The sequence below is a fragment of the Rhinolophus hipposideros genome, assembly GCF_964194185.1.
Source record: "Rhinolophus hipposideros genome assembly, chromosome: 14".
Classification (NCBI taxonomy): domain Eukaryota; kingdom Metazoa; phylum Chordata; class Mammalia; order Chiroptera; family Rhinolophidae; genus Rhinolophus; species Rhinolophus hipposideros.
In genome coordinates, this window is record NC_138060.1 from 53,119,615 (window position 1) to 53,134,215 (window position 14,601).

General features: G+C 44.0%; 1 protein-coding gene across 1 annotated transcript in view; it reads right to left on the reverse strand.

The window, feature by feature from the left end:
- Positions 1-3,349: 3,349 nt before the first annotated feature.
- Positions 3,350-14,601, reverse strand: part of DCLK3 (doublecortin like kinase 3) — a 42,823-nt gene continuing 31,571 nt past the window's right edge. Inside the window, exons 3-5 of the mRNA XM_081073344.1 lie at positions 8,885-9,017; positions 6,140-6,307; positions 3,350-3,961 (exon numbers count right to left, since the gene is read on the reverse strand). Of these exons, the coding sequence (XP_080929470.1) occupies positions 3,627-3,961; positions 6,140-6,307; positions 8,885-9,017 (636 nt within the window). The 3' untranslated portion in view covers positions 3,350-3,626. The remainder of the gene's footprint in view (positions 3,962-6,139; positions 6,308-8,884; positions 9,018-14,601) is intronic.

Consider the following 14,601-nt stretch of genomic DNA (forward strand, 5'->3'; position numbering starts at 1 on the left):
CATTCTCATCACACGGATACTAGGAGAAGACAGAAAGCAAGAGATTGAGAACCTATTTGAAGAAATAATGATTGAAAACTTTCCTAACCTGGTTAAGGAAACAGACATACAAGTCCAGGAAGTGCAGAGAGTCCCAAACAAGATTAACCCAAATAAACCCACACCAAGACACATTATAATTAGAATGGCAAAGGTTAAAGACAAAGAGAGAATTCTAAAAACTGTAAAAGAAAGGCAACTAGTAACTTATAAGGGAGCTCCCTTAAGGTTGTCAGATGATTTCTCAACAGAAACTTTGCAGGCCACAAAAGATTTGGCACAAAATATTCAACGTGATGAAAAGCAAGGACCTACAACCAAGATTACTCTACCCAGCAAAGCTACCACTTAGAATCGAAGGACAAATAAAGAACTTCCCAGTCATGAAAAAGCTAAACGCGTTCATCATCACCAAGCCAGTATTACAAGGAATGTTAGAGGGACTTTTTTAAGATGGAAAAAAAAAAAAGATAAAAATTTTGAATAATAAAATGTCAATAGCTATGTATCTACCAACAATTACTTTCAATGTAAATGGATTAGATGCTCCACTCAAAAGACATAGGAGGGCTGAATGGATAGGAAAACACCCTTACATATGCTGCCTACAAGAGACTCATTTCAGATTGAAAGACACACACAGACAGAAAGTAAAGGGGTGGGAAAATGTATTTCCTGGAAATGAAAATAAATTTTGAAAAAACTGGGGTAGCAATATTTATATGAGACAAAACAGACTTTAAAACAAAGTCTATTAAGAACAGACAAAGAAGGACCCAGTAATCTCACTTCAGGGTATTTATCCAAAGAAACCCAAAACGCTACTTCAAGGGGATGTGTGCATCCATATGTTCATTGCAGGGTTCTTACCATCTGGGGCGGCATGGATGGACCTGGAGGGAATTGTGCTGAGTAGAGTGTCAGACAGTGAAAGGCATATGCAATGAGATTTCACTTATATGTGCCATCTAACAAACAAAATAAACAAACAAAACAGAAACAGACTCATAGATATAGAGAACATTTTGATGATTGCCAGATGGGAGGGGGCTTAGGGATGAGTGAAAAAGGGGAAGGAATTAAGAAGAACAAATTTGTTGTTACACAGTAATCACAGGGAAATAGGGTACAGCATAGGGAATAGAGTCAATAATATTGTAATAACTATATGGTGCAGATGGGTACTAGATTCATTGAGGTGATAGATGGGAGGGAATTGGGGAAGCAGGGAGAACGCAGTAAGAAGTACAAAATGATCATTACAAAAGTCATGGGGATGTAAAGTAAAGCATAGGGAATATTATCAATAATGTAGTAATAATTATGTATAGTGTCAAGTGAGTACTAGACTAGACAGGGGGATCACTTTATAAATTATACAAATGTCTAACCACTATGCAGTACACCTGAACTTAATATAAAATAATACTGAATGTCAACTGTAATTGAAAATTTTAAAGGGGGGGGCGGTAAAAGGGAACAAGAGGTCCAAATCTCCAGGTACAAAACAAATAAATCATGGGTATGCAACGTATAGCATGAGAAATACAGTCAATAATATTCTGATATCATGGGACAGTGTCAGATGGCTGTTGGACTTAACAGTGATCATTTCTTTAGGTATATACATGTTGAATAACTATGGTGTATGCCTGAAACTAATATAATGTTGTATGTTAGCTATATTTTAATAAAAATACATTGAGAAAGAAAGTAAGAGTGGTCCATAGACTCCAATGAAGCTAACATGAAGATGAAAATTCTCTTTTGGATTTAGGCCTTTGGTGACTATCAAAAGGAGTTCCAGTAGCCATTGGTTCCAGCTTCCAGTCTCTTTCCACATTTTCAGAATGAGCACCATTGCATTGCCTGCTGGGCAGCACCCTCTCCTCAAGTATCTGGGTCCCAGCTCCAGGAGGCCTCACCACTGAGCCCCTGAGGTTAAAGCACCAGCTGGTACCACTTTTCAGCAGTTCTAAGTTGGGGGGTAGAGGGGTGTCACAGCCCTCGTTCCCTGGGAAGCCAACACTGAGGTGGAGATTAGCATGCAGAAGGCTTATTAGGGAGTAGTCTCAGGATCATCACCTCTGGAAGAAAAGGGAAAGAAGCAGGACTGGGAGAGGGAGAAGTTGGGCTGTGATGCAGTCTCAAGCCAGGGCTCAGTCAACCCCACGCGGAGCTCTGGAGCTGGGAGGTCCATCAGCACTGTCCTCATTGGTCACAGTCTACATGGACCAGTCATTGGATACGGCCCACCCCAGGACACGGGTTGTGATCCTGGGTGAGACGACTCTTCCTAGCTAAGGGCAATTCCACAGATGGTGACTGCACAGGGCTGTCAGCCACCAGCCGCCGCGCAGTTATTCCCTTCAGTCTTGAAGTAGGATCTGGACAGCACACTGAGTGTCCACTACAAGGGGCTTCTCCTCCCAGATTCTATATTCTAACTACCCCAACCTCTTCCTTTGGGCCCCCACTGACGCTAGGGAGCCATTCCCTGCAGTTACTCTCTCTAAATTACTTCAGAGCTGCCTTCTCCAACACCTGTTCAAGCCATTCCTTTTACTAAACTCTCCAGTGTTACTCGTGTTTTCCTGACTCATACACTCCTTCACCCAGAGGCCTCCAACTCTGGGAGGGAAGGGAGAGGAGAGGTGAGAAGCCCACACTTTGTGACTCATTCTGTTATTGACCAGGTCACATAGAACCAGAAAGGTCATATTGGGAAATAATCGGGATTATATTTTGCTTTCAGCTCATGCATACTCCCAGAGTCGTCTGAAGGGACCAACATTTCAGTACAGAAATCTGGAATGCAGTAACCAGTGAACACGCATGTTGTGACCTCAGTGTGTCTACCCCACAGAGCGGAACGTGCGTGAACACTCGGAGCTCCTTCGAGTCTGCGTGCAATCCATTTACTGCACTTCTGACATATTAATGCACTAAATGGCTCCCTCGTGATCTGGAAATGTTACCATAGTCGCAGCCTGAGTGCCCCACTTTATGTAGAAGCGACTCAGGTTCAGGCATAATTGGATGAAAAGCAGTACAAATGGATATCGAAGGGGCAAAAATGAATCAATGATTTCTTCTTTTCCATTCCACTGCACCAAATCTGATTTCCAGTAAGACTAACATGCTAGAGACCAAGACCAGCACATCCTAAACAAACAGACATTGCCCGTTAACCAAATGTCCACCACAGCATTCATGTGTAGTCTTACTGGCTTCAGGAGGCACTTCTGAACTACGATTCCCCAGCTCTCCCCAGCAGCATTCAGAAGTCATCAGAACACGACCCACTTCAGTCATTCAGAGCACACTTTATTAACACAGAAAGACTAAGATTCACCTTATTAATCTCACAGGGGGAGTTGAGACCCGAATCAGCACCACTCATGAAGTATATACCATGAAATTGATTACAAAGAGGAAGCAAAACACATTATCATTACCCAAAATTCCTCACGGATAACAAGTCTTCCCCTCTCCAAGTGTATTAAAGGCTTCAAATATACAAATCTAAAAATATGTCACAACAGTTAACGCTAAGACTCGAGTTGATTTCTTTTTTTTAATATGCTTTAAAATATACTGAGCATCTCTCCTTCCCCTGACTCTCCAGTGACATGAAGAAGCCCCTTTCCTTGCTTTTCTCCTAGGCTTCTACGTTTTTCTCCTTCCTGGAGCAGCACCGGGGGCTGGACAGGGGCCTGAGGCGGTGACGATGATGTCTGCTCTGCAGAACGCTTGTGCTGGCCCCGGGAGGGACACTCGCTGCTGGGCGACACCTCTTTTTGTAGGTTCACTGTGCTGGTCTTCCCAGCAGTTTCAATCCAAGGGTGCTGAAGAACCTGGTGGGCCGTGTAGCGCTTCTTGGGGTCTACCACCAGCAACCGGCTCACCAGATCTTTGGCAGCTGTTGAAGTGAGAGAAAGAGGGGAAAACAAGATGACGGCAGGTTCTGAATTTTTCTTCCCCATACGTGAAATAGGAACACCAACATCCATGATAGCACCATGTGCTATACCAGGGCAGTGCTGTCCAACAGAGTTTTCTGCGATGATGGAAACCTTCTATTTCTGTGTTCCCCACCTGGGGCTACTGAGCATTTGAAATGTGGTTAGTGCAAGTGAGGAACTGAATTTTATTATATCTACTTTTAATTAGTTTGCACTTAAATAGCCGTGTGCAGCGAAGGGCTACCCTGTTGGACAGAGCATCTCTAGAGGATGTTTATTCATTTCTCTAGAGTCCAGGGACCAGACTCACCACTTAACACCCCGGGAGCCCAGTGCAAGACAACAAATGGAAGCCACAGACCCTAAGTCTACGTATGTTAAATCTGTAAATCAAACCATCAAGTTGCTAAATGAAAGATGTTCCATCTTCCTTCCTACGTTGATAAATATGCCTTCATATTGACAACACTGAAAAACATGTATAAAGAAACCTAAGTAATAAACAGTGTAAATTCAAAATAAATTTCATTTTCTGCCCAAGACCATAACTGACTTTAGAGAGATGTGGTGACAACTAGGGGGCCAGGTGGCAGGCAGGGAGGAGAAAAGATTTCTTCATGGCTGGTTGGCTCTCGAGGGCTGGCTCTCTGAACTTACTCTTCTAATCAGTCAAGAATACACGGGGGGGGGGGGGGGGAACACTTACTTTACCTTTTTGGGAGCCGCCTCTTGCTCCAGATCAGCGGCTCACCCCCTCCTCTACACCAATGTCAGGCACCCCTTAAGCACTAAAACCACAGAATTTCTCCTACCCTACCCAGCTCACGCTGGGCACATTCTGCCCACAAAGTGTCCCTGCGTCTACCCCCACCCACACCACTCCTTCAAGGTCCTCAAAGGACTCAAGAGTGGAAGGCCAGGTTTAAACTGGGAATTCTCAGACTCACATGGACATGGGTGACCCTAAACAGCATCTCCTTGGCTACCCTATGGCACTGTTGGGAGAGGCTGAGAAAAGAGGCCTCCCCAGTCTTGGAAGTGGGCCTGGACCATTTGGGCAAGAAATTCTGGGGTCCCAATTAAGTGGCCTAGAGGGAGAGCTCTGGGCTCGGGGGTAAACAACCCCTTAGTCCACTCACTCTCTGGGGATGGGTGTCACCACAGCAGGACCCTCTAAGGCAAGGGGCACAGGGCAGGAGCCACCCATGCTCAACACTAAGGACAGCTGCATAGAACTTTCTAGAATTATTTTCAGTCCTTCAATTCCCAAATTGCTACTGCCTTGATCAGCTCAAGACCCTCACTCTACCTGCAGCAAGCCACCCCTCTCTCTACCTTATTTAAAGGGGTAAAAAATGAAGATTTTTCCTTCCCCCAACCCCCAAATGAGAAGATAGAGGCTGGGGATGAGGGTAGTTCAATAACTAATCTTAGACAACACGTTTAAGGGAAATTGAGGGGTAGGGGGGAATCATTCCTATTCTACTTTTTAAGCTAAAGACTCAAATATCCCAAATCCCCCAATTATCTAGTTCTCAGTTTTATAAGGGCAGAGGGTAGTACAGACAAATCAGTAGAAACAAGGTGATAGATTCCATGTGAAAGGGCCAAAAAGGAGGAAGACCACATATGTTTCCACTCCACTAAAAATAACGGACCTCCACCCCTTAGCTTCTAGAGCCCCCAGTCTCCAGTCTGCCCCTACAGGACCCTTGGTTCTTCATGAGTAAAAGGAGCATTTCCAGGCTGTTCAAGTCATGGACACTTCTATATGTGAGAAGGCTTTGATCTTTCCAAACGAGGGCTACCCGTTTGATATTTTTCAGTGCTGAGGTTCTGTATTTGCCTCAAGAAAAAGTATTAACTTGGTGACCATGACTGGTAGTTAGACTTTTTCATTAACTCTCAAAGCCAAGACATGTTTCAGAAGTGCCACATAAATCTACATGAAACCAGCAGAAAATAAAGGATGAATCACGATAGGACAACAGCCCACCTCCAAGCCAGGTGCCGTAGTGGACCCTCTCTGTATCTAATTACATATCTGACCTAACACCTGCTTTGATGTCAGAACCCGGGAGGGGCTCCAGCTAAACATGCCCTCCTTTCCTGCTTGGGGAAGCCCCACACCTCACCGTCAGAGATATTGTCCCAGTAGGGGGCCAGGAACTCGAAGTGGCCCAGCTGAATGATGTTAAAGAGCTCCTCCTGGTCCTTTTCCGGGCTCCGGAATGGGGGGAAGCCACACAGGAGAATATAGAGGATCACGCCGGCAGCCCACATGTCCACCTCCAGCCCGTAACCTGTGCAACAGGGGCAGAGACACAAGCAAATCTGAGACTGGGCTGGATCAAATGCGATGAGAGCAAGAATGGAAAATCGTGGCCCTCGGTGTCAGAGGACCTGAGCTCTCAGTAAACAAGAGCCAGTGTCGCGGCTGCCAGCTCCGACAAACATGGGGTCCACACCAGTGTGACTCAATGTTTACTCCTCAGACCACTGCCACTCTGTGATCCTTTATTACTGGTCTGTAATAAAACATGCCCAGAAATTGAAAGTAAACACTTGCAAACTCGTATAGCAATTTGACATGGCCAAGACATCCTACTGCGTGACTAATGGAAACATCTCACTGAACAGTGTAGGGGTGAGCTGAGGGATGTCAAACACGCGTGGGAAGTCACACGTGGCAGGAGCTGAGATCTAACCACATGTAGCAGGCCTTTGTATGGAAATTTTAAAACCTGGCTCTTGGAGGAGCCCCCGTCTACACGAGCAGCCTCTACCTCCTATCTAGTCATTGCCTTCTCTCATGTTCAAAATATTATTTACTGGCTCTTTTTATGATCATAAAATGATTGCTATTTCTAGCTGTATTCCCCACACACATACACACATTTACACTTTCTTTAACAAAATTAGGATTACACTGTACATATTTTATACCCTATTTCATTCACTGAATATTGTATCATGACATTTCCTATGAAAAATATAAAAAATATTCTTCAAAAGTACGATTGCTAATAGTCGTTAGCATTCCCGTTATATATAATGAATCCCCTACATTGTCATTTAAGTCTGTTTGTAATTTTGTTTTTGTTTAAGGAATTCTGTGATGAACAGCCTGCTGTATTTAATATTTGCACACATCTCTGATTATATTCTTAAATAACTTTCTAGACATTAAATACACAAACTAATATACAGGAAAGGTTTTTGATACATATTGCCAAATCATCCTCCCCAAAATTTATAACAGCAGTATATATACACCTTCAAATACTTTTTAACTTTTTATCTTTGGAAAAGGAAAACACTTGGCAGCCTTAATTTGTAAGTTAGAGTCTCACTTTTAAGCCCCAGAGCAATGTTGTCAAGACACAAATCAGCAGAAAATATTAAGGGACTAAGTCACCAATGTCCTCTTGCTAGCCAACTCTAATGGATTTTACTCAGTTCTCAACCACCTTTCACCCTCAGGAGGGTCTGATTCTGCTGGGCCTCCCGTCTTCCTGAGATTTGCCCCAAGGCCTTGGTGACATTGGATGGTCCTCATCCTCCTCTTCCTGCCTCCAGCTGCCCTGTCCTGTGCTGACCCCTCCTTCCTTCTTTCATCCTCTAACTCTTGGCCTCCCTCAAGAATTTGCCCATGGCTGCCCCTGCTGGCATCACTAAGAAGCTCATTATCTCGCCCGCTCCGGCTGCCATGTCTGAGTTGAGGCGTCTCAAAACCACACACTCAGCCTAGAACGTCACCTCCTTGCCAACCAGACAACTCTGCGTGTCCATCCTGATACCGCTACAAAGTTAGTGTGTTCAACTTTTAAGTCACCCCCTCGCCATCTCCCAAAAGATCTTTCCCACACCTTATTTTAGTTGGTGCTACCACCAACACTGTGGTTCCCCTGAGATTCACTTAGACTATTAGCAAATAGTCTCTGATCCAGTTCATCAATGCTTCCATTAAAATGTCTCTGGTTGCTCAGTGTTCTCCTGTGCCACTGTCACCACATTACCATGGCTACCATGCTGGCCACACCGAATCCAAATTCCTCTGCCCAGCCTTCCTAATTGTGGGAAATCCAGGCTCAACGTACTCAACCAACTACACTGTCCTCTGAGGCTAGTCTCCTCAATGTCTCTACCACCCAACCTCCATGCATATTCTAGTCTCTTCGTCTTCGCTTCCCTGATGCCTCTGTTGATGGGAAACTATCTCTCCCCTCGCCCTACCTCCCTACAATCCATCGAGAGCCTTCCCTTCTTACGTAGGGTGCCTAAATGGATTTCTCCTGGAGTACCTCAGTGGCTAAACAGTCATTCATGTGTTTGCAGCCATATAATAATAGTGATTTCCTTTTCATATACTTTACAGAGTGTGTCACTAAAACAGTTCATTGGTTCCTATACAATATAGAAACAGGTTATAAATATTATTCATAGGGTTTAAAATGGGATCCCGCCATTTCAAAAAACGTCCTTTGGAGGAATTTTCAAGCCAGTTTCCGTAAGAACTGCTTCAATTCTCTCCCGTTAAAGGTAGCGTTGGGTCAGTGCCACGAAGATTCCCACCCAATCCTCCACCATCTTTCATCTCACTGTCCAGCCAACACACACATGGACACGAACACGCACACACACATATATACCCCAATCCCTTCTCTATAATAAGGCTGCCCTGATGAGGAAAAAGTTCTCATGCTTTGATCAAAGAGATCTGCTTCAAGCATTTCCATTAAAATCCAAGTGCAAGCTGAGTGCCAGCTCTCTGAGATTTCTGACTACTCCATACTGAAAAAAATACAAAATACTAAATTTTAAAAATAAAACATTTTAGTAAGTGAGCCAGAGTCCCACAGAGCAATGGTAACACTCACCTTTCTCAGAAAGAATTTCAGGAGCTACATAAGTCGGAGTCCCACACACAGTAAATATAGGTCTCACCACATGCTTTGCAAGGCCAAAATCAGCCAGTTTCAAGGTGGTAGATTTGTCCTCATTTCGCTGAACCTGTAAAAAAAAAAAAAAAAAAAAGAAAAAAACGTACCCAAATCCCCAAACCATCAAAATTTTGATGAGAACAAGGAAGGAAAACTAATGAGACAACAAGCATAAAAAGTCAGGATAAGAAACAATAAACCTACACGAGCTTATAATTTAGCCCAACACTGATAAACCCAGTTGGATCTCAGTGACAGGTGCTCATATTTCCAACTGAAGAACCAGTGAGTCAGATTTATTGTGCTCTCCAATATGGTAGCACCCTATTGCCACAGATGGCTGTTTAAATTAAATAAAAAATTCAGTTTCTGAGATGCACTAATCACATTTCAAGTGTTCGACAGCCACCGGAGACTAATGGCTACAGTAATTGCAAGCAGTGCAAATATAGGGTATTTCCTCCTTCACAGGGAGTTCTGTTGGGCAGCCCTGACCCAGAACAAGGATCAATGATGTTTTGAGCACAGACTAGCTTGAGTGAGGACTAGAAAATGCCTGTGGATCACGCAAAGACTAGGCAGAGGGGAAAAAAGAAAAAAGAACTACTAGGAATTAGAATGAAGAAGTAGACAAGCAATGGAGAAATGTTAAATAAAGGCTCTAATTTACGGGATCAGCGGGGGTTAGTTAAGAACCAAACAGACCAGGAGTCTTTAGTTCCAATTCCAAGAGCTGCAGCTGGATGGTCTTGGACAATTTCTTTCCTGATCTGAGCCTCTGTTTTCTCATTTATTAAAAAAAAAAAAAAAAAAAAAAAAAGAGGCAGAGGGGAGGCGGGTAATAATTTCCAGCAAATAGGCCTTGTATCAAGAGTTTCACTCCATGTCTGTAATCCACCCAGTGTTACCCCTCGGGTGACCGAGAGTTCCAGGCTACATGACACTGAGGGGGTTCCCAGGATGTGCAACTTTCATTTTTAAAACTTTCATGTAAAACCTTTCGTTTTTAAAACAGTCTTGGGCAAACCAGGATGAGGTGGTTGCCCTAGTTTGCACATAATAAATACACCAAAAAAAATTAATGCTATTGAACTAAGATCTATTCCTATGTATGTGAACTGACAAACTGGGTTCTAAGTGTTGACATGTTTTGCATGAAGGTGAAAGAAATTAGACCTCACTTCTACTAGATTTTAGAGAAGGGCAGAATTAGACATTTCAAACAAACCAACAAACCAGAAGACATCTACCCTCACTCTGAAATGAACACAGAGAAGTGACTGTTCTCTGTGGAAGAGAGGAAGGAAGGAAGGAAGGAAGGAAGGAAGGAAGGAAGGAAGGAAGGAAGGAAGGAAGGAAGGAAGGAAGGAAGGAAGAAAGGAAGGAAGGAAGGAAGGAGTTGAACTCATAAAAATGGAGGGTAGAATGGTGGTTTCCAGAGACTGGGGGATGGAGGACATGGGAAGATGTTGGTCAAAGAGTACCAATATTGATATCAACCAAATGAGAGACTCATTGGGGTCACCAGAGTTATAGGAGAAATTATTAGCTTGTCTGCAGGCACATGTCCTCACATCTCTAATGGAACGGGACAAAGGTTCCCAAAGCTCCTACCAGCACTTAGGGGGGAAGGGGTGCAATGGGAAGCACTCTGGTTCTCCCTGTGTCCCATCAGAGCCCTGGGCACAGCAACACCCCAAAATTCAGGGCTGGCAGCCACGCCCTGCTCTCCCCAGACAAGAAATTCTCCGAACTTGCTCTGGATCCTGCCAGTGAGCTCACGTCTCTATAAGCAGAATGTCTTCATTACTGAGTCTGAGTCACCACGGGGCAATCTAATCAATGTCTCCATAATTAACCTAACCAAATGAAAAATCATAGATGTAGAACGAAAATGTGATTCTGCCTGGGTCTGCATATCCAGGCAGACATAGCCCAAAAGGAGACAGGGAGGTAATTATTAGAATAATTTAGACAAGAAAATCTAGTTTGGAAGGGAAGGACAAAAAAATTGTGTGCTGCTTAGCATTTCCAGAAGGATCATCTACGATTAATCACATTTGCTGGGTGACTGCTGAAAACATATGTCCCCCACAAATATTTGTAAATATTCCCAACGAAAAGGTCATCATTAAAAGCATCTGGCTGACTTAATACACCAAAATAACACACGTATTCCTATGTAAAATCACAAAATCCCCTTCCTTATTGGAATCCCCCCAATTCCAAAACCTGGCTCCACGGAGGCAGTTAGCAGCAGATTAAACATGGTGCAAACTCAGTCTTTCATTTTGAAATTTTATTATGTTAAATAAATGTCCAGATGCTAATGGATTCCCTTTTCAAGTATCACATCTGTTTTTCAAATCATTTTATGACCTTTCTAAAATATATTATGCTGCTTCTCGTCTCTTTGCGGTTTAGCTTTTCTCTCTGAGTTTTAGGAGCAGCCCCATAGCACCACCGACACCAGGAGCAGAAACTGGGGGGTGGTGAAGATCAGTGGGGTTGTTTGTCCCTTCCAGAAAGTGGCTGGAGACTGCTGAGTGTTTTTAATGTTTCTGTCGCCAACATCTGCTGTCAGGAGTTATGTAACATTCTTCAGCGCAGCCCGCGTGACTTGCCGCTTCTCATGTATTTCACCTACCTAAGCAGGTTAACTACCCTGACGGTCAGGCACTAACTGTGTAAGTTTTGTTTCGTTTTGTTTTTTTCAGCAGGCATCTCACGTTCTTGGCTTCACACCGTTCCTTGAAATCAAATGAGTGACAATCTCCTGCAATAACTCTTCCTCCAAGCATCGGTGGGACTTCTGACACCATCAAATTTGCCACCCAAACAGGAAACGTGTCGAAACCATCCTCCCACCAGACTATTGTTCACGTCTGATGGAAATCTCAAAATGGAAAAGTGTCCACAGCTCTATGCAGCAGTCCATTCCCGTTATGGCCAGCTTAACTTAGGAAGAGAATCACCCCTATCTTGCCTCTGAATTGTACCTCTACTCCGTTTTCTAAATCTGTCCTCTAGGGTGACACTGAATGAAGAAGGACACACCCCTTCCAAAGATGGGAAACAAGCACCATGATCCCCCATATTGCGTCTGGTTTCTCTGGGTTCACATCGAAGGACCCTCCAGCAGACCCGTACAGGGCCTGGGCTCCTGACCTGTCAGTCCTTCCTACACCACGTGCCTCAGCCCACAGCAGCAGCATCATGTGGGAACTTGTGGGAACTCCCAGGCTGTCCCAGATACACTGAGCCAGGACCAGCATCTCTGCGAGCCCAGGCTGATTCTTGTGTACAGAAAGAGTTCTGGATGACCCTCGCTTCACTGATACCTGGTTTAACAAAGAATGCCCACAAATGAACATCACACCAGATGTAATTTGATCAGGCCAGTGGACTTCAGACTCAGCAGACTGGGCAAGGAGTGGCCATGAAGACAGCCATAGACCCCACTAAATGCCCACTTTGATGTCCCTTCCTCAGAAAACCTTTGTCGGGGATCAGAACATACCATCCCAAATAATGCCATGCCGACACATTAATTCTTTTAAGCTGAAGACACCTGAGAAACAGCCGATATGGGAAAGGTACTCTGACCTCCCCCTCCATACATAGAAGTAGGGCATAAAATTTCCCATGAGGAAGGCACCCGCCCTGGGCCAGGAAGGGCAGAACACTAAACCACCAGACTTCTATCAGCCCAGAGATGCACTGAGACAGGAATCGACGCAACTTACCTTACTAAAACAACCCTTACCTCCCGCTAGTTTCCCCCACGCATTTACCTTCCACACTGGGCCACCCCTAAAAGCCTACATCCCTTTTCCTCTGTCTTGTCACTTCTCTAAACATGTACTATTCTTTGTTAAAATGCTGTGTAAACCCCAAAGTCTAACTACCCTTTCAGTCACTCATCACTGAGCTTCTCCCACATGTATGAGCAATGTACACGTTAAAAACCTCTCATTTTTCTCTTGTCAACCTATCTTTTGTCCCGGGTTGCAGGCACAGAGCCTAGCAGGGTAAAGGAAAAGAGTTTTCTTTTTCCTTCCTCTACACCGTCCCCAGGGCACATATCTGGCCTTGCCTTCCCCCACATTTCTCTATCTTCTGGTCTATCTAAACTCACTGCTCTCCATCCTGGTCCTTCCCGGGCGCTGTTTTCAGTTGCCCTCTAACGGAAAGAGTGTGAGAGATTAATTTGCCTGTAATGACGGTTGACTCACCTGTATCCATCACCCCCTTCTCCAGCCACAACTAAGTATCCTGCTTTGAATCCACGTGGTCCACACTATTTACATAAGGACCCAGATAATATCTGTATGGTCTCAAAGCTTCAAGAGGAATCTTTATTTTTCTGAACAATTCGCCTGCATGCTCTCCTTCGATCATAATTTAAATGTGATGATGCAGTTATCATCTCTGAACAGAAGATGGCAGCAAAGTATGGACTAAAGAGCAAGAGGATTCCCAACGAAAAAATATTTGACGTGGGTAAGGTTTATTTATCTTTGCCATCTTCTGGATCCATCATGATTCCTCCGGCCTTTTCCTCCATTATTCCATTTTCAACTGGCTATGAGGACTGACTCGATCTTAGAAACCAATTCACAGCAAAATGCCAATGTCTAAAATCAATTTACATTTCAACAGCAAAAGATATTGTAATACAAATGCCTGAAAAACATCAGTGGGGACAAAGACCTGTCATATGACAAGTCTATGACATTTTTTTCTACTTAACCTCTCATATTCCTTCAACAAAAATTAATTAGATGCCTACCATGTGCCAGGCACTATTCTAGGTACTATGAATAGCGAATGAAACAGATAAACTTGCTTTCATGAAGCCTTCTATTAATAAACAATATTCAAATGAATATACTATGTGAGGTAGTGATACATGTTATGCAAAAGTAAAAGTGGGATAAAAGCTGGGTTGGCTATTACAGTATCCACTAACCACATGTGGCTATTTCTTTTTTAAATAAAATTTAAAGTTCAGTTTCTCAGAATGCCAAGGTACCTTTCAAGTGCTCGTGTAGCTAGTGGCTCCTGTATTGGGCAGTGCAGATATTGGATATCACCATCATCACAGAACATTCTACTGGACAGGGCTGGGATAGACAGTGGCAGGAGATAGTGTTTTAAATAGGGTAGCTAAGGAACTCACCGGGAAAGTAACATTTGAAAACAATCAGGGATGAGCCATATTAAAATCTGAGAAGCAAGGTTTTCAGGTGGAGGAAATAGCAAGTGCAAAGGTCCAGCAGCACACTTGGCCTGATGTAGGAACAGCCAGTAAGGGCAGGAGTGGAGTGAGTGAGTGGTTAGAGGGGAGCTTTGAGAGGAAGACAGAGGCCACGTCATGCAGACCTTCTAGGCCATGGAAATGAACTTGGCCTTTATTCTGAGTGTAATGGGAAGGCAATGACAGCTGTGAACAGAGGAGTTACAGGTTCTGATTTACATTTACAGAAGCTCATTCAGGCTTCCGTGAGGAAGATGGCTTTAGAGGATGAGGAAGGACCCGTGAGGAGGTGACCGCCATCGTCTCAGCAAGAGGGGATGGTGGCTTGGTCGTGGGCAGTGCAGTGGAGGTGGGGAGTGTCATCTTCAGGGTAAAGACGACACTAGAGAATGGA